At 42.0% G+C, this 23106-nt stretch overlaps 1 protein-coding gene across 1 annotated transcript in view; it reads left to right on the top strand.

Annotated features, from left to right (window-relative positions):
• FAM13A (family with sequence similarity 13, member A) overlaps positions 1–23106 on the top strand; it is a 122365-nt gene that overhangs the window by 92986 nt on the left and 6273 nt on the right. The window contains 9 exon segments of the mRNA XM_009995869.1: positions 486–562; positions 1256–1298; positions 6178–6325; positions 14637–14850; positions 15229–15367; positions 16477–16558; positions 16692–16912; positions 18228–18311; positions 21884–21979. Of these exon segments, the coding sequence (XP_009994171.1) occupies positions 486–562; positions 1256–1298; positions 6178–6325; positions 14637–14850; positions 15229–15367; positions 16477–16558; positions 16692–16912; positions 18228–18311; positions 21884–21979 (1104 nt within the window).

Below are 23106 nucleotides of genomic sequence, written 5' to 3' on the forward strand. Positions count from 1 at the left end.
ATTCCTGCTAACACAACATTACCTTTGTGCATATGGTAGTCTCTTTGCATTCTTCTGTCCATTTAAGAAGAAACCAGGGAAGGGTTTCGCTGACAAGGGGAGTATTTTTCTAGGATGACCATTAGAAGTCCTGCTGTCGATTTTGGTACCTGTTCATACAGGACTTGTACACACCACAGAATTCCTCTCAAGCTTAGGCTGTCAGTCTGTAAAATGGGAAGTGCTGAGGTACCATGCAGAATTATTGCTAGACATTTTCAGGTTGTCTGATGAAAGAGACAAAGCAGCGAGCAGCTGCGTTTTTTGAAGGTTATGGGCGATCAAGTGTGGGTTTTGTTTTATTATAAATGTGCAGCAGGCAGTATTCTGCTGTCTTGTTTCTAGAAGTCCCGTTGGATATTTCTTTATTTGATCTTTCTAATGGCCTGCAACTTGAATCTGTTTTTCTTATGTATCTTACTGCTTTAAAATTTACTGTATTTCAGAGTATGGAAAACTTTAGCTCATCCAGGCCTATAGACAGAACAGGACCTGATGACATGGAAATTTTATCTGAAGAAAGGTGATTCTTTAATTATTTTTTTTTCCCAATGCCTGTATGTTTTATTTTCCCTCTGATTGTAGTGCAACCTAAGAGATCTTCCACTGCAGACTTATGAGGGAGAGATTTAGTTAAGCTCCACAACAGCATTACCCACCTTGTTAGTTTCAAAGTAGAACTGTACAGAGCCACTGCATATTTTGTGTGGGCTCTTCCCAGCAGCACGTACCACCAAGACCTTCTCCCAGCCTGTTAGGAATGGCACTAAAGATACTGATGGCACAGACTTAAAAAGAAGTCAGCTGTGAAGCACCTGAACCAGCACAGTCCACACAGGGGACTGCAGGGCCTGTCTCACCAGGTCTTTGGGTTGGCAGTCCAGCCTTTTCTTTGTGGTTCGCTCTTCTGTACATCCCTGCTCTGATCATCTGAAATGACAATTTCTCTCCACAGTTATGTTTGTTGGGAGAGTAGTACTGGGGCACTGAAATTAAATTACATTATATTTTTAACAAATAGCTTCTGAGAGGAAGCAAAATACATAATTGAGCAGCCTGAAACACTTCAGCCCAAAGTGTCCCTTTATTTACTGAATGAATTAAGTGTGCAGCAGTAGCAAGAATCTAAAAACCTGTGTTTGCAGAAGTCCTGCTTGTTTTTGTTACAAATCTGGTTTTGCATTTGTAATATGTTGGTTTGTTTTGTTTTTTGTAGCAAAGAAAGTGAAAACGATGAGGTTTTTGTCAGGCACTCTCAGGTTGGTATTTTTTGGGTTTTGTGTTTCCATTTTGTGGTCTCTATATGGGCTTTTTATTGAGGAGAAACAAGTAGTTAGGCATATAGTTCTGTGAAATTTTGTTTCTCCTAAAGAAACAAAGTTAGCATTTGCTTTTTCTTTCCCTTCCTTCTGTTTTTTATTTACATAATTTAGGGAGCCTCTCAACCGCAGAGGAGCCTGAAAGCATCTGCTTCAATCTCTTTGGTCCCTCCTTGCAAAAAAGGGAAGCATCACAGAAGTCAGCACTTCAGTTTAAGTAACACCTAGTTCCCCTGTTAATCACTACAAACAGGTTGTGTGATTGGTTATTTCCCAGGGTAGTAAGATGAGCTAATCTCTCTTGATTTCTCTAAAATCATTTGGCCTTTTTATTGATGATATCCCCACGTGGCCTGTTGTCTTTGAACATAGGTGTCTGTGATCCATTTGTCCTAGAAAACTGGATCAGCTCTCACGTCTCTCAAAGGATTGGTGATTGGGATGGATGTCAGGAGGAGACATGTGACATTGATGGCAACAGTTATTTCCCTGGCTTTCTCTTTCTGCTCAATACCCACTTCCTGCACTTGCTTTATGGTGATTTTCATCTTAACTGTTCAGCAAAGCAAAGTTTGTGATTTGGTTAGGTGAACACCTTTGCAGTCACTGGTTCTTTTGGGTTTCCGTCCTCTAGACAACCAAGCATTTAAAATGCTAGGAAGTGTTACCTGAAGTACCTCTCCCTCAGTTGTGTACCCATTTTAGAGGATCACAGTAAAACATCTGTGAACAATGTCTGGTTTCTTTGTCTGTCTGGAGTTGTCTTGAGGGCTGATAATATTTTCAAACTGCCCTCCTCTTGTGTGTTTTTAAAAACAAAAGCCACTATTAATTTATTGCCTTTGAAAGTCTTTGTTTCTGGTAGGTATTATTTCCACCTAGCAGTAAAGGTAAAAGAGTATTTACAAGCATCAAGGCTTTGACCAGCTGTGTGGTAGCTGCAGAGGTTCATGGGACACTGAAAACATGTAACCTCTGTAAGGGATGTTCAGTACTGCCTTTGATCACTGCTCTGACTGGGCTTAGGTGAATCTCCCGCTTTGCTCCCAGAGCGTCAGTAATCCCCAATGATCCTGCACTTGCTTATGAGCTGATATATTTTCTGGGGAGTGGATTTTGCAACACCTTGTTCCTCCCATGCCAGCTTGCATGTGGAGAAGGTGCTGTCATCGCCATGCCACACATTACTCCCATTAAGCTTTTAAAGTAGTCTGGGGGAGGTGTATTTGAATATGAAATCACAATCTTAAAATACATTTCTTATGAAGAGTTTTAAAATTTAGAATTTTAACTGCAGGACAAGAGATAGCCTTAATCCAGAAATTGTATTATATAGGAATTACAAGGTCAAGAAAATGTTACATTCCTGCAGGGTAGTTTTACATTCCTTGTCCCCTGTAAGCCCTTTGCTTAGGGCAGCTTAAAGACATGCCTTTCATAATAAACAGCTCATTCAGGATGAGGAGGGGTCAGGGACTTTCTTACTCTTCCTCTCTTTCTCACCTTTCCATTCAGAAGATATGAGGAAAACTATTTGGAATTTGGCCTAGCTACCAGTTGAGCAGACTTCAGTCTCCATGAGGCAGTAAAAATACCTTGAAACACATGTTCTGAAAGAATGTTCAGTGCTTTTGATGCCTTCATAATCTGCCCTTGGAAGTAGCTAAGATCCAGAATGGATGATGGGATGTAGGGAAGGGAAGCCTTTTAAATAAAATTTATTTGAATCCACATGTAATCAAACTGAATGCAACTTTCTGATCAGTATTCAAAAATATTTCTATTGCAATTTACTTCTAGCTGCTTGAGCTACTCTTAATGCTGAATCTCCTTTAAAGCAGGGAGAATGAGAGCGGCTGACTTATCTCCCCAAGTTTCTGAGATTTGTAGTTACTGGTACCTGCAAAGCATGACTGCAGAAGCAGCTTCTAAAAAGCACAACTCAGGTGCCTATTTTCAAGATCTTTCTGTGGTCATTTATGTAATATCTGCAGTACTCTGTGACTGCAAACAGTTATGGAGATCACCGACTTGCTGCCCCTTTGCTTTTTAAGAAATTGTGATACATCCATACCTAAAGCACAATAGTTCTCCCTTACTTGATTTTTGTCCTGGAGGTTGGCAGCTGGTGGCATCAGGAAATCAGATAGGAAAATAAGTCATGGGAATACTCAGAGTTCGGAGCATTCACACAAAGAAGGTAAAACATCTGCTTTCTTGAGTCTCCTGGGTTTGTTCCACCATTGTTCTTCAGGACCCCTAGTGATTTATTCATGGTACTAGAGGCTACATCAGTGAGCAAGGAAAGGAGAGTGACTAGCTGCAGGCACAGCACAGGTCTGCTTTTTAAGAAGCTTTTAAGTATTTCCAACAACTGAGGTGATATTAGAAGGAAGAAGACATGGATATGATCTTTGTAATGTATCTGTAATGGAAATGTTTACCCATCTGTGAAGTGCTCTGATACCTGCTTCAGATACCTTTTAAGAGTCTTAATAAGTCAGACAATTGTACAGTCTTCATAGAAAGACGCTTAACTGTAATTAGTATCAGTGGTGGTAGTGAGATGGTGTTTTTAGGTTGCTCCCTTAAGATCTAGGTGAGTTTCTCCACATTTCTTGATGATATTAAAAATAGCACCCATTTTGAAACTTATTTAAGCCTTACGTACTGGCAATTTAAATACAGTTTATCAGCTGGTACAGTTTGTTCTTTAGTACATATAGAAGACTGCCTGTCTGTTTCTGGCCACTGACTAGTCTTTCTGTTTGTAATGTACACTGACTATTTAGATCTTGGCAAATAATTTGTTGCTGGGCTTTAAAGAAATATTTAAGTCCTCTGAATCTGGAAGCAGCTTAAAAGATATTAAATGGTGAATTAGCATTTTTCCATGTACAGCTCTCACAGTAAACACGTTTGTAATCAGATTTAGTGTCAAGCTGTACGAGTTATTAGTGCTTGGCAAACTGTCATCTAGTGTTTGCTTTTGTTACAGTGTTTCAAAAAGACGCATTATTGACATTGAAAGGAAAACTTTTACAAATACAATGTAGAACACTTTTTATAGATATCAGGATGTTCATCATCCAGGTTTTTAGAATCATAGAACAGCACAGGTTGGAAGGGACCTTGAAAGATCATCTGGTTCGCCCTTTCCTTGGAAAGGGAGCCTAGGTGAAATTCCCTAGCACCCTATCTAGTTGCAGGGATTTATGGCATTGAATCCAGATAAAAACATTTATTCATATGATTGTCTACTAGGCAGATTTTTTCCTTCTGTACATGAAGCTTACTTGTTTTTCTGTGCTCAAAGAGGAAAAAAACCAAACACATCATTAGCTTTATGCAGATGAAAAAAATTAAATGTGCCTTAGTGGCATGTACTGAGGATATTGATTTAGTACAGTTAGTACAGTTTGGCCATGCTTAGAATCATAGAATCATTGCAAGTAAAATATTTTCAAATGTACCAGTTATTTTCTTTAGGCTCGCTTTCTTCACACATCACTGTATGCAGATTGCTAACTAGATTATCTGGACACCCACAGGAGGAGAAATCTGCATGTTGACTACCTGCTAGACTATATTTGAGAGAATTACAACTAAGCTGTTCTTACCAAGATTAAATAGTTTATGTAGTAATGTAATGCTGTCAATTCAGATAGCTCTGTGTTTGTTGGTGGCTTTATACATACCACACTGTGTTTATATACATGCTCTATACTGCCTTTACTTCCTTTACCCTACTGCCCTCGGTGAGGCATTACAACTCATTTATTGTAGAATGACAAAACTGCTTGTGTCATCAAGCACTATGACAGGCACACACACTGTGTATCTGGATTGTGGGGAAGGCAGTGATTTCTGCATAAGTGCTCACGACGTGTGGTATGTGCCGGGTTGAATAGTGGTGAGACAAACAGCAGTTGCTTCAAGGTAGTGCTAAATAATGAATCATTTACTTGACAGCATTCTGCCTTTTTTTTTCTTCGCCTTTCCCCCCCCCGCCAGTCATTGGATGCTTTTGTGCATTTTTTGGCTTTTTCCCAGAGTCCACGCTGCTTCCAGCTGAGATGCCAAACCCCACTGCCATTTGGATTTGCGCAACAGCGCTTTAATACCCAGAGCTCCTCCATAAATAGTTCTGCTCTCCCCACGCCCAGCTAGAAAACAACCACAGGAAATCAGGGAATGTGCAGCCAGCACGGCTTAGCTGGCACTAATTGATCTGAGCCAGCACAGCCTGCATGAGAGCATTCATGTATGTAGCCTGCACTGCTTGCTGTCTGCGGCTGCTACCTCAGGAGCTCCGGTGCCTGCTTTTTAGAAGATACCATATTGCTACAGCCTTGAAACAGCGGCAGCGTTTTTGTTGTTGCTCCAAGTTGCACTCCTCTAAGAAGTGTATGCAACTGCACCCTCTCTCTGCCTTTCTCTCTGCTTTCCTCCCTCCTCTCCTCCCTCCTTTTTCATCCCAATTGATGACTGGAGGCTTTTTCAGCTGCATGCAGTTGTCAGGGCAGGCAGTCTTAGGAGCTTGCAGTAGCTTTCTAAAGAAGGAAAAATTTGAAGAAGGCAGATGGACGGATGTTTTTACTGGAGTGAGTGAGCAATTAGTACGTAGGGGTCGCTGAGCTGGGGATTGGATTTGGAGCTGGAAATGTCAGGATCTGTTTGTTTGGATCTTTTTAGCTAAAGGCATGAGCTTACTGCTACTGAGATAGCAGGGGTTGGGGTTTTTTCCTCCTTTGCTTCCTGAAACATTTTTTTTCTTTCTTTCTTTGTTTCTCATTTCTGTGTGTGGATGGGAATATAGCTGACTTCAAGTATGAAGATTCAAGAGCATCCAAGCATTCCTGAAAACAAGTTACAAAGAAATCAAGATGCTGATGATCAGGAAAACAGCTTTGTGTCAGAAGTGCCTCGGCTGGATTTGACAGCACTGTGTGATGACAACTGGGAAGGTAGGATTGTGTAATGGCTTGGTCGTACGAGTGAAACGAGAGAGAGGGAAACCTGAGTGGGCTGGATGTTTATGCGATCATGTTCCCATGCCAGAAACAACAGGAAAGAATTTTTGTCCTGAATATGGAACTGCAAGTTTGGAGAAACTGGAGGCAAAATTCTTAGAGGAAGAAAATTAATTGATTTATTCTTGACGTTGCTTATTTGTGCTGTTTAGTGTTGTTAAGTCCCTGAGCGTTTCAGGTTAACTGATTTTTTGGTAGCTGGTCACTCAAGTATCAAACTAGACTGCCCCACACTTGAAATAGATGCGATATTTCACAGTTGAGAGGAACTTCCTCTTTTTCTGTTTTCTTCCACTTCACTCTCTATTTGGAAATAGTCATTTGGATCTGAAAAGTACAGCTAGAAAAAAAAGCTTATCTTCTACTCTTGTCTTTTGATGGTTTTTACAAACAGCTTTTTTTTTTTCCAATGTGTGCTGTGAAAAAATTCTGATCACCAGCTCAAATAGCAGTGTTAAACTGCATGTGGTTTAAATTCTTTTACTTCTGTTTCTTAGCTCTCATCTCCAGAGTGCATGCTTGGTTGGCTGCTTGTACCTGCTCACATATGAGTGGGAAATTTGGGGGAATTCTGTGGGTGCCACAAACCTCAATTTCAGTTGCAATTGAAATGAACTGAAGGCATCCTGCACCTCTGGGATCCTACCCTTTTCCAATTGCTGAGGATGTCCCTGTGTATAAGCAAAAATTCCTCTGTTAGTTTGTGTTTTAGGAGTGAAAGAGGGACTTTGACAGGGAAGAGACAGGAAAATGTGTGTATGGTATTTTAATAAAGCAAGAGAGGGAAAAAATGTAAATAATTTATTGCTCTAAAAAAACAATATCTGAGAAATACTAAGAAGTTAAAATTCTCTTCTCCTGCCTCCACAGTGTACGTGACCTAGTATATTTTGCCTTCCTCTGTAGGAGGGAGGTAGTTATGACACTTAAGGCATGAGTAAAAAAAATAGCAGTCGTGGCTGCCTTTGATTCAGCCAGGAACTAGTCATGAAGCATGGGAGAGAATTTCCCCACTTGCTTGCAAGGCAGGGATTCCCTGGGTGGTATCACCACACATGCAGCATGGCTGATCAAAGTGCCATGGAAGGGCTCCCAGGAGGCCTTGTCTGCCTTATGGGTTTGCTGAGAGGCTAATTAACACTGCCCCGCAGGGTCTCAAGCCAGTGTGAGCATGTCTGTGTTCTCAGAGGTGATGTGTGGCTATGATGTGAACCTTTGGAAAAAATGATCTATTTTTTTTTTCTTCCTGGGAGTCATATGAGTGCATGAAGGGGAGAACACAGCTCTCTTCTGTCTGCCAGAGTCTTTCCCATCATATGAAATAAGTTGCACCTTTGGTACAACTCCCTCTTCGTAGGCATGCTGTTTCTAGCTCGCCCTGCAAACAGGATTATGAGCACATGTGACTGTGCTTGAAGAGTGTTTCTCTCTGATTCTTCCTTCCTCTGTTTTGTTCACATCTATTTCACAAGGGGAGGAGGTGGGCAGTTGCAAAAGAATCAGCTGTCTGGGGTGAGAGAGATGTCATCTACAATGCTTGCCTTCCAGAATCACCATTTTGTTAGTGCAAATGAAAGAGCAACAAAATGGTGCCTTCTTTGTCTTGGCAAGGAAAAAACGAGTCTTTTGTAGCTGTGGATGTGAAACCAAACTCTGAGCAGCCAGGAAGGGGAAGATGTTAACATCAGCTCTCCACTGCTTCTGCAGCTGATGGCAGAGTCTATCATGGAGATTGGCTAAGCAAGGCGGGGTTGTACCACTCATCTACAGCTCTAGCAGCCAGGGCATCCTCCCTTCCCCTGCCAGCCTGTGTCACTCAAAGCTTCACACATCTCTTCACAATCTGTTCTTCAGCTCCAGTTGTATTCCCAGTGAAGAGGGAAAGGACTGTGCCTCCAAATGCAGTAACACCGAGTTAGTTATTGCTCTGCTCTAGCAAATTTGGTAGGTCCATTTCTCAGGAAATGACCCGTTCCTCCAGGACAAGTTGAGATGACTTTTGGGAGGCACAGTCCTCTGTGTCATACTGCAGGAAGTACAGAGCCTCTAGTGACCAGAGCTGCTGTCAGGCCTTTCACAGATGGCTCGTGAGAACAATTACAGCTTGAGGGGCTGCCTTCAGCTGTAGCTGTCACTGCCTCCAGTCAAATGTTAGGAAAGGACCTTGAAGAATGGGCGCAAAATTACACAAAGCAACCTTGTCCATTGACTAGCTTTGACTTGTCACTCAGGCAGCCTTTCTACCATGTTAAGACCAGACCTGCCTTTAAAACCCTCTCTAAAGGGCACAGAACTGTAATAATTGCTGGCAGACCCCTTCATCCCCCACCCCCCCACCAGTTATGTTATGCTAGAAGTAATTTTTATCAGATAATTTTTTAAGGTTCACTGCAGTCAAACCTGAGGAGAGATTTCCTTTACTTCTCCGGAGTATGTTCCCTTCACCTAGAGCTAAGCAGAGAGAGGATGGAGAAATTTGCTTCCTGCTTCCTCCAGCACATAGGCTCTCACTGTGCCAAGTGCCTCCTTTCTGCATCCAACTTACCCACTACATATAAGGCCATATGTGTAGTAATTGTCAGGCTGTGCCACAGCCAAATTCAAGAGCTGAACACTTAGCCTAGGTACATTTTCCATGGTCCAAGAGAAGTATTTTACTGGTGTGCCTTTGGCAGATGCAAATCAAATAGTTTTATTCTCAAGCTGGGTGTGATCTGAGCTGTCTCTCTGTACTGGAATGCCTGACCATGAGGCTTGCCTGCCTAGGCAGTCAGTCGGTGCCAGCTGAGATGACTTCCAAGCAAGCATTTTCAGAGCTACTTCCTAGCAAAGCTTTTTAATTGTTGTGGATTACGGTGGAATTGAGTGCTATGAGCAAGGAGGACAGAGTGTTCTCTCACAGCTCAGCACTATTGTGCAGATTTCTTACCAAATGTTTCTAATTCAAGCCCAGAACTTGCTATCCTGCCCTCAAGGAAAATCTGGAAGTATGTTGCTCTCCATGACAGCGGCTGGTCCTGTCAGCAACTTGGAGTTGAACTGGCAGTTCAGTAAATTGATACGATGTGTGTGATTGCTGCCTACGTCACCTGCATTACTGATGTTTTGGTTTTTTTAAAAAAATAGTCCTGTAGATGAGATTTCAAGCAGAGCTTGCAATAACAAGTGCTTATGAGACCATCAGCAGACATTTTTCTGCAAACATTCAAGCTTAAAAAATGAATAAAAGCAGAAGTTTAAAACATAATTTGAGTTCTCAGTGTTGAGAATTCAAGTGTTGCAGCACTGAGACCCTGAGGGTGAAGCTGATACACAAGTAGTTTTGATGCTGGTTTAACTGATACTTTCACATTAAAAAAAAAACCAAAACAAAACAGACCAGAGTAATGCAAAGAAAACTAAAGAGTATAGCAACAGGGAAGCTAGATTTGTATTTCTTTTTTTCAACACTGTGGACTTAGTGGACACTGTATTTCTGTGTAACACTCTAGCATAAGAAATCAAAATACAATGACACAGTGCATTTTTAGTACTGTGTGTAGAAAAGACTTATTGCATTATTTACTGATTTTATTTCATAGCACCAGTATTTTTAAAAAGTATTTTTTCATTGTTTATTTTGACGTGTTATGACATCTTGGGCCCCTCAGTTTAAGAAGGACAGGGAACTGCTTAAAAGAGTCCAGTGCAGAGCCACGAAGATGATGAAGGGAGTGGAACATCTCCCTGATGAGGAAAGGCTGAGGGTGTTGGGCCTCTTTAGCTCGGAGGAGACTGAGAGGTGACCTCATCAATGTTTACAAATACGTTAAGGGCAAGTGTCTGGAGGACAGAGCCAGGGGTTTTTCAATGATGTCCAGTGATAGGACAACAGGTGCAAACTGGAACATAGGAGGTTCCACATAAACATCAGAAAAATCTTCTTTACTGTGAGAGTGACAGAGCCCTGGAACAGGCTGCCCAGGGAGGTTGTGGAGTCTCCTTCTCTGGAGAAATTCAAAACCTGCTTGGACGCGTTCCTGTGTGAAGTGCTCTGGCAGGGGTGTTGAACTAGATGATCTTTTGAGGTCCCTTCCAACCCCTAAGATTCTGTGATTATAAACAAAATATGATGTTGGCTCACTAGCGGATAGATGTGTCATCTCACTAACTGAAAAGGCATGTTAATGCTTCATTAGGGCTATTCTTTTTGATGTACATAGGACGAAAACCTTCTGATGTATTCAACCAATATTTTCAAACATTTATAAGATGAGTAAAATAGATTGTTACTGAGTTACTAGTGAATGTTTTGGAAATTTATATTGCTTTATTCACTTCATTGTCAGAGGGCTTTCTGGGGTGCTTCAAGTGGGATTTAATACTGGGACCTCAGGTGTTGTAATTAGTTTAGCCTTTTTAATCCCTCCAGACCTACTTCATTTTACAGTGGCTAAGATTTGGCCTCCTTGGTTTGTCAGGTGGTTGTGTTTAAAAGCAGTGTTAGCAGCACATACCACCTCTGTGCCTTCAGAAATGGGAATGGGAGATGCTGGCAGCATTTTGCCAGCTGCATGTGGTGGATGTGTGTGTGGGCACCCCTCTGTTTGCTCTGCAGCCCCCAGTAGCCCTGTGGCTAATATACAATATGATCAAAAAGATTATAAAAACGTCTTTGTCAGCAAGACAGTTTGCAACTCACTAACAGCAACAGAAGAAGAGGAAATGGTCTCAAGTTGTGCCAGGAGTGGTTTAGATTGGATAGGAGAAGAAATTTCTTCACCAGAAGGTTTGTCAGGCACTGGAACAGGCTGCCCAGGGAAGTGGTGGAGTCACCATCCCTGAAGGTATTTAAAAGGTGTGTCAATGTGGTACTTAGGGACATGGTTTAGTGGTGTTAGGTTAATGCTTGGACTCAATGATCTTAAAGGTCTTTTCCAAACAAATCAATTCTATGGTTCTAGTAATACACCGATTTTGTACAATTAATCTTTCTTCCTTCTTTCATGATACAGGTTTATTAATATCTCCAGCCCTCTATATGTCAGGTTGGCAGAGAGGTTATATTGCCATAGGCATGTGTGTGCCTACAGAGTTCTGCAGAGCAACACCTGGCACGTGGCTGACAGCTTTGTTGAAAGATGAGCTGGTTGTGGGTTTTTGAGAGGGAGTGCAGCACTTCAGATGGACTGCAGGCTCAGTACGAGAGTATTTCACTACTTCTGTGACAACTTAGAAAAGGCATACCATGAAGAAATACATAAAGAATCTGACCAAGAAATAGAATTTTTTTTCATCATGAAAGATTGTCGCTATGGAGAATGGAGAAAAAAATATGACATGGAAGGAATGGGGAGATGAGTAGAAAGCTGACTTTTCTCTGAGCAAGAGTGATGTGTTTAAGACAGAAAATAAATGAGGGTAACTGGTCTGCCAAGTCAGTGGCAAAGAAAAGGTGAAACATTTACATTCTTTACTGAGATATTATTTTGAAATTAGCAGAAAGGGAAAAGAGTGACAACTTTAATCATGACAGCAAATAAATCAAACCTGAACCATCAAGTCCAGAAATTCAGCTGCCTTCAGAAAAGGCTGAACACTCTGATAGCTATCTTGGATAAATGAATAACAAAAGATGTTATGTATTTTGTTAAAGAGGAATTGAATGATTGTGCACTATCAGGAACAGTGGCAGTTTACCCTTAGTGGATTCCTGTATATTTGTGCAATCCAGCAATTCCAGGGCTTCCAGCTGAAGCACCTAACATGCGGCCAGCATGAGAGAGAGTTGGACTACAGCTTTGGTCCACTTTGTGATCAGATGTAGATAAAATCCATAATTCTACATACCTGAATATGTTCCTTAGTTAAATTCTGGAAGCCTAGCCATTTTGTGTCCAGACTAGATTATTTTCTTCTAAGTACTTGCAGTCAGCAGTAGGAGTCAGGCCGCCCAGAAGCAAGGGTTAAAACCAGCTGATTTTCTATGGTGGCCATTTCTTCTGTCAAGTTTCAAATTTTATTTTTCTTTTTATGACTCTCTTTCTTCTCCTTTTTAATATTTTCACCTTTGGAAGGTGAGTTTCTAATTTTGGGCTGTACTTTGAAATCAACAAAACAGAGAGTATGCATACCTCAGTCTCCACTAGCTTGCATAAAGTGCTTTGCTGTCTTTTAGGGTTGATGAGGGGCTCTTTGAGCCATTGCAATTCCCTGAATGTTGCGTGCTATCTGGTATATAAATCCACCTTGGGACAAAGTCACATGCATCATGCATGATTAATAATGGCTTTGTTAGCTGGTGGGGTAGGAGCTTAATGTGGTGTTACTTCTGTATACGCTACTGATTTCTTGTAGGTGTATTCCACCTACGAAATCCCATGGAGGTATGATTTAACATTTTCTTTCTGTTTCAAGGGTGAGGCTGTATTCCAAAAATGGGAAGTAGGCAATGTCTGGAAGAAGCATATGTATCTGTTAAACTCATTTCTGCTAGACACATGTATCAAATTTATTCCTTTTGTGTTTACTAGCCTTCATTTTAGTACAAGAGATCTTGTGAGGACTTTCCTGAAACCATGAGAGATTCATGAAAGTGTGTGACACTAAAGTGTCGCAGCTTGGCTGAAGAGTTTGCCCTTCATTTCACCTTCCTTCTTATCAGATTCCTTGAGCAAAATATTTCAGGTATTAGGAACTGCCAAGGTTGAATGCAGCTTAGAAAAAACTCTTGTCCCAGCAGTTTAACTGAGGGAAACACAGGCTGCATAAGCTTTCCAATCCATGGCAAAACAGCCTACATACACTTGGGACTTGCACACCTCATCGAAGTAGCCTCTGCAAGCCAGGCTTGTCTGTGCTTCTCTTACCGCAACACCCGCAAGAGGCTCTTCTGCAAAAACCTCCAGCCATCCCTTTCAGAGCAGCACATCAGTTTGCATGCAGCACCAACCCCTAAGCAGAGGTGTGCCATTTATATCCATGTGCTAAGAAAGGGGGGAAGAGGAGAAGAGCATTGTTTGATGCTGCGTACAGGGAAAAATACCACCAAGCCCATCATGACTGAATTGTGGATGATCTTGTGCTATCTGAATTGTACATGGAGGGGAGAATATTAAACAGCATAAGGGCTCTGTAAGGGAATCCTCATGCAATCCATTCTGAGCTATGAAAGTATTATGTTTATTCAGCAAAAGGAAATACTGCTTTTTTTTAAAAAAATATATAATGTCAAAAGCCCCTTCTCCTCATGAAAGAGTAGATGCACTTAGGCACAGGAAATAATGAGTCCATAGCTCTGCAACTATACTGGGAGCTTTCTATAAGGTCTTTGTTTTGTTAGTTGACTCTAGAACTATTTGTTAGATTTATAGGTTTAAATCCTGGCTCTTAAACTGTGTAATCCTGTGATGCTAAGTAGGAGCATGCAAATCAGCTTAGTAAACTATCTGAGCACAAAACCTTAGACTCTTTATGGCATCTGGAAGGAGTGATCACAAGATTGAGGCAATTGCTTTCTGTGGGCTCCACTATGCTAATAAGCAATGCTAAGTTGGGTTTCCCATTCTCCTACTCCACCAACTCACTGTAGAACATTGCTGTTACTTCAAGCTGGTTAGATTGTCTAAGGAATTGAAGGGTTCCTCACTTTTCTTCTGTGCTGGTAAGCTGCAGGATTGCATGTGGAGGATAAAAGAGGGAAACTGGACCATTTTACCATCATTGTTAATTTACAGACTAGGCAGCCTGTGGAACAGGTAGTAATGTGAGACACATTTTCCTTGCAGACTAGAGGAACCTAAGCTTTCTCTTAGTCTTTGAATTTCCAGTAGCAGGTGGTGGGGTCATATTGGAGTGCTGGAGGCTGTGGGAGGACAATTGATACACTATTCATTTACAACATTCATACATCCTGAAACTGAAAAAAATCCTCCTGCAATCCAGTTGCCTCATTTATACTGCCACGTGCTAATAGTTCTGTCTTGTCCATTCTGTCTTGTCCAGCATAACTTTTTCCTCAAAGTAGCAGTTTTCTGTTGCACCTAGGGGATTATTTATGTCTGTGTAGAGTACCCACTGTGTCCAGGCAGTGCTTTGCATGGCTTTGCACACTGGGCGTATGCAAGTAATGACCTAGAGAATGCCTGGTGACAAGGAATTGCTGTCCAGGACATAATGGGTCAGGGTTCATTAGAAAAGTTGCCTGGAGTCTTTTGTACATGTAAAGCAAAAACAGTAAAACCAGCCTTTGTTTTGCTGTTCCCAGAGCCCATCCCTGCTCTTTCCTCATGGCAGCGAGACGGCTTAGACTCAGACGAGGCTCGCCTTTCCCCACAGGCCGGTCGCTTGATACGGCAGCTTCTGGATGAGGACAGTGATCCAATGCTGTCCCCTCGCTTCTATGCCTATGGACAGAGCCAACAGTACCTGGATGATACAGAAGTGCCTCCTTCCCCTCCCAATTCTCACTCATTCATGAGGTGGGTTGTGATTCGCCTGTGCTGACTCTTGCACCCAGCTGTAAAGGGTGGTTTGCACAGTTGCATCAAGCAACATCTCTGGATCATATATGCCAGATAGCTTTACTGTCTTGGCTTTCTGTTCCTACTGATGGGAAACTGATATTTTTAGAAAATTCTTGGCAACTAGTCATTTTTGTGTTTCTTAATTCTACGGAGTTGCAGCTGCTGAAAGAGGCTGTTACAGCATCTTCAATCTGTCCTTACCAAGTAGCAACATAGCTTTCTCACTTCTGTGGGATTTTCCTTTATTTACACTAAGTTTAATTGTCCTTTTCTGCATGAGAATGTGGTGTGGCAGTTTGGATAAGGTCCTTCTGCAATTTCTGTTCTTTGTAGGAGGCGGAGTTCATCTTTGGGATCCTATGAAGATGACAGAGAGGACCTTACCCCAGCGCAACTCACCCGGAGGATCCAGGGACTGAAGAAAAAAATCAGGAGATTTGAGGACAAATTCGAAGAGGAGAGGAAATACAGAGTGAGTCTTTAGGAGTTAATTACTTATTTGGAGAGGTATGCATTAGAAACAAAGAGAAGGGATATTGGAGAAGTCTGTCAAACATACAGAGGGCTTGAAAGCTTTCATAAGGAGAAAAAAAAAAGAATACAAGAAAAAAGCTGCTCCCCAAAAAAAAAGATGTGCATCCGTACCAAGCAAATTAGCTTCCCACACGTTATGGTGCTATCAGTGCAGCACAAGAGAGAGCCCAATAAACTTAAAGGATTTTGATCACTGCTTTAGACAGTGTGCCAAAAGCACACAGTGTGTAGGAAGAGCTGTATTAAACTTCTGATTATTTATCCAAGTTCAGCTTCTGGGAAGCACAATTCCAGATCTCATTTGCATGATGCTAATCTCATTGCACCAGCACACTGCAGAGAGAGAACAGCTGCCTTTACTCCTGTCCTGGTTTGAGCCAGGATGAAGCCACTTTCCCTTCTTTCTAAGGAACCACAAGTTACTGCTGAGCAGTAACAACATATTGAACTCTGATTATTCCTGACATGCTCTTCCAATGTGCAGAAGGCTTTTTAAGGAACTAAAACTTTCTATTTGTGCATCTTTGCTGGTGATCTAAACTGCAAAGGATTGTACTGAATGTATCTTGCCTGCAGTAGAAAGGGCTGGAAGAAATGCTGAGAGCTTCTTGTAGCCTAGCATTTGGTTTATTTTGGTGTCTTTGGTGTGAATATGTGCACCCTAACACTTCTCAAACTGTTCGTACTAGTCTTCCTCTATTTTGGAAGTGCCGTCTTGTTACAGAACAATAGGCACAAGGATTCCAGTGTGCGTCTGGCCTCTGAGCCACTCCTACAACTTAATGTTTGCCACCAAAAATGTTGTGTTTTCTTAAAAGAAAATAAATGTCATTATACCCCTAAGAGATATTGTTGTTACAGGCAGGAGCAAATAAAGCAAGGTCAGAAATGAGCTAGTCGGGTATGGAGGTGCCAGTCAGAGGCCAATGCCTGTGCTCTATTCTGGTTCCAAATTCTGGTGCACCTCTTTCTGTGACACACATTTGTTTCAGTGGGTCTTACCTGTTGGTTTAACAGAGGTACAGCATGTCTGTTCTTTCTTCCCAGCCTTCCCACAGTGACAAAGCAGCCAACCCTGAAGTGCTTAAATGGACAAATGATTTGGCCAAATTCCGAAAACAACTTAAAGGTGAGCAGCCACCACTGGTGCGCCATTGGGGGGTAGCTGGACTCTGCCTCATTTAAGTTTGATGTTAGGCAGTGATCCTGTCATGTTTTAAAAAAGAAAAATTATTCGTCTTCTCCCAAATGTCCCTGTTTAGAGTCAAAACTGAAGATATCAGAAGAAGACCTTGGCCCTGTTGTGCGTCAGCGGAGCAACACGCTCCCCAAGAGCTTTGGTTCTCAGCTTGAAAAGGATGACGACAAGAAGCAAGACCTGTCAGATAAATCTGCCAAGCCTGCTGTGGAAGCAACCCTTGATTCTATCCAGAAGAAGCTTCAAGAAAAACGAACAGAGACAAACCGACCTGAAGATATTAAGGTATCTCCAGTAATGTAGAGAGATCAGATTTAGGCCTTTAAGTAGGTAACTCATGGCTGCACAATCACTTGTGAAAGCCCTGTGATCCTCTACATTTTGTCACAAAGTCTACAACCTTTGCTCCTGGCTCACTTGTTTAGTTTCTTTCCCTCTGCCTTTAGTATCTGATTATTTTTTCCCAGAGCTTGATTTCTGTTGAATGTCATTGTGTGTTCCTTTTCTGATGCTTATATAGTCCAGGTAACATTTCTGAATTATTGCAGTATTTCCTGCCTGGTGTTTGTCTATTTCTGTTGTTACATCTCTCAAGTTCTGGGTTTTCCAGTAGTTCTGGAGACTGGGTCGTCTGTTTTCTTCCAGTTCACTCCAAAGCTGAATGCCCTTCTGTCAGGGCGTTTTATAGCTGCTCTTCAGAGTTTTACGTTGAGCTCTGTTAGCTGCTGTAATCTCTGAGGGTTATCAGTAGGGAGGTCTTTGTGTCTCGTGTTGCCAATTCCTGAGGTTTGGGCAGCCTTGTAAGGGAAGTCCTGGAGTCTGCTGACATGTAAATTTTGCAGCGCTCCGTGAGAGAGGGGCAGACAGCATTATCTTTGTTAACTAGATCTGCAGAAGAAGGAGGAGATACCCACAGTGTGTGCTTTGGCTGTTTTCTGGCAGTAGCAAGAATCCACAGCCAGGCCATTTAAAGAGGGCCTGTGATAGTATTTACTGCTGTGATAGGGAGAGAAGGCTTGGTGTCAGGCAAATTCAGTGGGGGAACTCTGGCAAACTTAATTAGGGAAGTCTTCTCCAACTGTCTGCCCTTTTTTTTGGCTTGATTCCCTCAGACTGTCTGCCAGAGCTTTTCACTCCACAGGAGAATTGGCAGGAGGTGGTCTGACTGTACTTAAGTTCTTGTAAAGTGTGTTTGTGTCAGTCAAAGCAGAAATGGCAAGCTTTGCTACAGGTACTGGAGCTTGACTCATATTTGGAGGAATAGAAAGAACATGTTTTGTTGTAGAAGTTACACTTTGGATCTTAGCTGGAGGAAAGCCTCTATCTTTACAAGTTGCACACCATTGTATTTTCAAAGCACACTGATAATTGATAAATTCCCCTTATGTATATAAAATACCTTTGTATGCAAAAGTTACATGGTTTTAATCTGCCTGCATTGTGCAGAGGGTTAGGAGAAGAGGACTGGAAGGCAGAGAGTCTTGAAAACAATGATGATAAATAACATGACTTTGGTTAGGCCACAAATAAATATTGTTTGAGTCCAGGAGCCTGACATTTATTTTTTTTTTCCTTCCTCTCTCTGTGCCACGTTTCACAGGACATGACAAGAGATCAGATAGCAGCTGAGAAGGTGTCTCTTCAAAAAGCTTTGCTGTATTATGAAAGCATTCATGGCAGACCAGTAAGTACAGCAGCATTTTTTTCCAAAGTACATCTTTATATGCCTTTGTGGTAATGGTCCCCATAATGCTCCTTTGGTGTCACAGTCACTCTAATCCACTGCCCTGATCCTTCACTACTGCTGCTGCTGAGGAGTCTGTTCTCAGCACAATGATGCGTACACACAGCACTGAGTCTGGCAGATACCTGTAGGACCAAGCCTACAGGCTGAAGGAAGCTGAATGTGCATTATTTTAGCATCCCACTTACCAGAATCCATGGACATCGAGTTTGTGGCCCAGCTGACTCACCAGCTTTGCCAGGAATACAGTCTGCACAGGACTAGTTTGTGTGGTCCCCAGTCCACCCAGGAATTTTGCAATTTGCTAGTTTTAACTGGGAAGACAGGTGTACATATGTTGCTCCTTCTCAGAGGAGCTACAGCATATTTCTTCTGGTACCTTGCTGTTTGCCAGGAGGCACCTGCACCTTGCTATCTGCACAATCCTCATGTGCCAAAGAATCAATAGATGAAACAGTTTGTCTCCTGAGAATCACAGTGTAAGTTGAGAGGAGATTTCATTCTTCCCCTGGAACTGGGTGATTTTTTCCCCATGATGAAGTGGAGGGCATGAGATTTCTTGCACATTTGGTCTTAACAAACAAAAATTATTTGTGAAGACAGAGAACTAAATTTTGTGTCCTATTGATCCCTGCCATGGCAGAAGCACAGTGGCTTCCAGGCCACCAAGTTGGATTTGTATGAATCTCTACTACTCTTTCACTGATGACATTATAATCTTTGCTACCAGCTGTATAGGTGAAGTCACAGTTTCAGAGTGGTGATAATTCCTTGAGCAGTGTCTTGGGAGCAGCAAGCAAATTACTGCTTAGGAGTACTTGATTACTGCAGCTGAAAAATCTGTCATTCTGCTGCTGCAGGGGATTCCTGATCCCTTCCTTATCCATGTGCTCCTGAATTATTTCCTCCTTTGTCCATTGTTTTTTAAAAGTTTGACTAATTTATTGAAATGCCTTCATGAAGTGCTAATGTTGCACAGTCACAAACACCAGCAAGGGAAAACAGCGTAGCTGTATGGGAGGACATGTGGTTTTATTCTTACCTAAAATCGCAAAAGACCAGCACAAGGGAATCCTCTTAACCGTCTCTGTCTTCTTCAGGAGACCAAGTCTGCTTTGGATGCTTTCACAATGCTATAAATCAACAGGTGGAATCTTGCTGAGGTGAACTCACTTAAATCTGTTTAAAAAGAGAACAATTCAGAGCCTAGCTTGTTAGCAAGCATTTACATTTTTTTCTCCTCGTTCTGACGCTTGATTTATAAAACTTCTTTTTAATTTGTCTCGTTTTAAATAAGCAGTACACCTAGTAACACTGACTGCATGGCAAGGAAGTCTGTAGTTGATCAGCTTTTGCAGTTTCCAGCTCCTGGCACTGCAGCAGTGGAAAAGTACTGAGACCTTGAGGAGAATGGGGATAGTTCAGCCAAGTTTTGTTGTTTGTTTTTTTTTCTTAAAGATATTTAACCAAACAAGAAAAACAATGAAGCTCAGATTTATTGTGCGACTGGGTCTTTCTGCACCAGTGATAGATGAACCTGCAAAGGTGCAACTGAACTGTTAGTCAAGCCAAAAAGGCCATCTCTGCAGAAATCCTTGAGCTGCTCTAACAATGTCTGTTCATTGGCCACTGCTCTTTTGCCATGTGGAGTTGCCCCAGAGTTGCATCAAAGGCTCCATTATTCATAGTCTTTTTGCATTTTGATGTTCTCCCAAAATATACTTAGGTTTTGCTGGTATTACTTATGTTTACCTAGTGAGACAGTTTGCCCATGTACTAAATGTTTTCTTTCAGAATCTGCTTTCTGTTCAGTGTGCTGGTGTAAGTCTGCAGGGCTGAGTCAGGCCCATACTCTTAACTTCCAATGCCTAAATTAATTATTTGTGTTTTTCCTCCATACTGATATTCAGACACTGAAGTATGTTGTTTATTTTTTCCATTCTTCAACATACCTAAGGATCTTTTTGCCCATTCCGAAGCTTATTTTTGTTTTTCTGTACAGAATAGTGCTATTTATCAGCTTTGAAATGTTACTTGCAAGTTTGTTTCACAGCCTCAGCATAGTCTTTTTTTTTTCTTTTTAAATTATAAAAGCTGTCTGAGCCAACAGTAGTGCCAACAGTGCCTCCTGTTCTACTAGCTGCTAACCTATAAAAACTAGGAATAATATATTTATAGAGAGAGTACCCAGTTTCTCCAGTTGTATGCTTGATTGGTTGCAGAGAAATATCCAGAGTTGAAGGCAACTTGCTAGCCAGTGTAATCAATGCCAACACATCAACACAAAACTCAACACAAGGAGGGCTGAGTGAATTCCTTGGTGCTGCTCACATCTCTCTGATCCGGGTGAGCTGCTTACTCAAGAACAGCCAGCTTGAGGCTGTTGAGTATTGGAGCCCAACTGTGCTTTGGAGGTGTGGGACATGCAGGCCCTAGAGCTCAGGCTGCCCATCTGTATGGCCCTTGTCAGCTTGGGAATGCTTGTGTTGAACCCAGAAAAGAATAGGTCTTCCTTCTTCCCCCCTATTCATCTGCCTCCAACTTAGGAAACTGATCTAGTTATCTGGAGGAAGATGCCACCTCCAGATTCATCCCTGCCAGTCCCACTCCTGTGGATAGCACTTCTGTTCCTTGCAAACCAATACTCCCTCACCTGCTCTGGAGAGAAGATGTGAAAGCTTTAGAAAACTTACTCCAGTGAAAGTAAACTGCAGGCAAAATGAAAGTTCATTTTAAAGTTTCCTCCCTGTGTCAAGCTCTATTACCTTTCCTTCTGTTTCTGTTGTAGAAAGGGAGACTCTACAAAGCTCCCTAGGGGTTACACTGTTGGTGGTGTTTTGTTTGTTTTCGTTTATATAGCAGCTCTTCAGGGGCTTTGGTAATTAGCAGCAGTAAAAAGCCTTGAGGAAGATAGGCATGACATGAGAATCAGTTAAAGCTTCCCCTCATAGGAGCTTTAAAGTTAGACCAAAGATCTAATGGAAGTACAGGCATAGGATATGGGTCAGACAGTGCAGAATACGAAGAAAGATGATGGTCAGTTTAGTTCTGCTGAGTATTTTGTTTGCTTGTTTTCTGACTCTGCTGTAGCAAAGCATTGAAAAAATAAAACCCAACACTGCTTCTGAGGTTCCAGTGACAAGAGTAAGGGTGGCAAACCTCACCTTATGCCTTATAATGGTAGATGGGATTTGAAGCACTAACTGCAGCCTCTGTGAGTCATTTTGTGCTGTGGACATGTTATACCTGAGCTGGTCATTTAAATCACCTGTTTTGCATACCCACATTTACAGGACACCCCACAACTTGGGTGCTGCTTCATCTGGCACCTGGGACAGAAGATACAGTGACATACACAAACAGTTGCATTGCCAGCTTCAGAACTAACACTGCTAAGCTGTCATCCTCATGAAATTCCCTTCAAGCCCCCTCTGACCAAGAGCAATCACAGGCACGGGCATTATAGGGTGAAGTTTCTGCTGCAGGCTTCATGGCGCTCTCTTCTTTTTCAGGTTACCAAAAATGAACGACAGGTAATGAAGCCCTTGTATGACAGGTATCGTTTGGTCAAGCAGATCCTCTCCAGAGCCAACACCATCCCTATCATTGTGAGTAGAGCATTCTTTTGGGAGCTATTTGGTTTCTTGCTGAGGAAACAGCCATCACCACAGTTGTGCATAAAACACAATCACCAAGGCCAAGACCCAGCTGCCCTTGTCACTCGATGACCAAGCAAATGGGTGAATCCATTACATACCTTATACTGAAACTGGGCAAAGCTGGTCAAGGAAACCTAGTGTCCAACCATGCACATCACACCTTGTGTTGTTTCTCCTCTTTCCATTGGCCTGCTGTTGTTATTTCATCATCTTGTGTTTGGCTACAGCCACACTTCCCTTTCCTTACCAATCGACTCTGAGCTGTAGGTGTTCCATGCTGCTTGGTTACACGGGAACCTGTATGGCAGGAACACAGATTTTGTGTGGGTCTCACGGGAGATACCAGGCTCCGTGGCTGAGAGAAAGGGCCAACCATCTCCTGACACTTAATTTGTGTTAAAGACATCCTGCAAGGGGTGGATATTCCTTCATTTGAGGTGGTGCATTGGCAAGAAGGCACTGCCAACAGCGAGGAATCCAATGCACCACTCTAGGGAGCAAATGCAGTATCCCTAATTTTAGACAACTTGTGTAGGCCATTTCTTTATAGTTGTTTAATCTACACAGTACACTGAATACTTCTACCATGTCTATGAAAAGAAAATTGTTTTATCCTTATTCCTGTTTATGTGTCATATTTTTTTTGCTGTTACCAAGCAGCGCTCATGTCCTGGCCATTTGTCGTAGGTTGCCAGTGAAGTGAATGGACTGGGACAGCAATATTTGGTACAGTTACACTGAGAAGTGGAGGTTTTTTCTCCAAATACGTGGTCATGCATTTAAAACAAAACAAAAAGCTGTTCCATTTTGATTTTGCAATGTACTGCCCAAAGCATGTGCTGTGAAGACAGTGCTGGCAACCAAAAAATAAACAGTGTAGCTGTACATGAGCAGTTTTACACAAAGCTCTCAAAAGAGAGCTCAGGTCCTGGATAGACACAGAATTGAAATTGCAGTGGCTAGCAGAGGAGAGACAAAACTGGCTTTCCCCTGTCCTTTAAGTGAGAACACTGAGAGACTAGTGCAGAAGCAGGATACATATGAAATTCCATCTCTACATCATTAGGCACTTCAGC

This window comes from Chaetura pelagica, unplaced genomic scaffold (assembly GCF_000747805.2).
Source record: "Chaetura pelagica isolate M959 unplaced genomic scaffold, ChaPel_1.0 scaffold142, whole genome shotgun sequence".
Classification (NCBI taxonomy): domain Eukaryota; kingdom Metazoa; phylum Chordata; class Aves; order Apodiformes; family Apodidae; genus Chaetura; species Chaetura pelagica.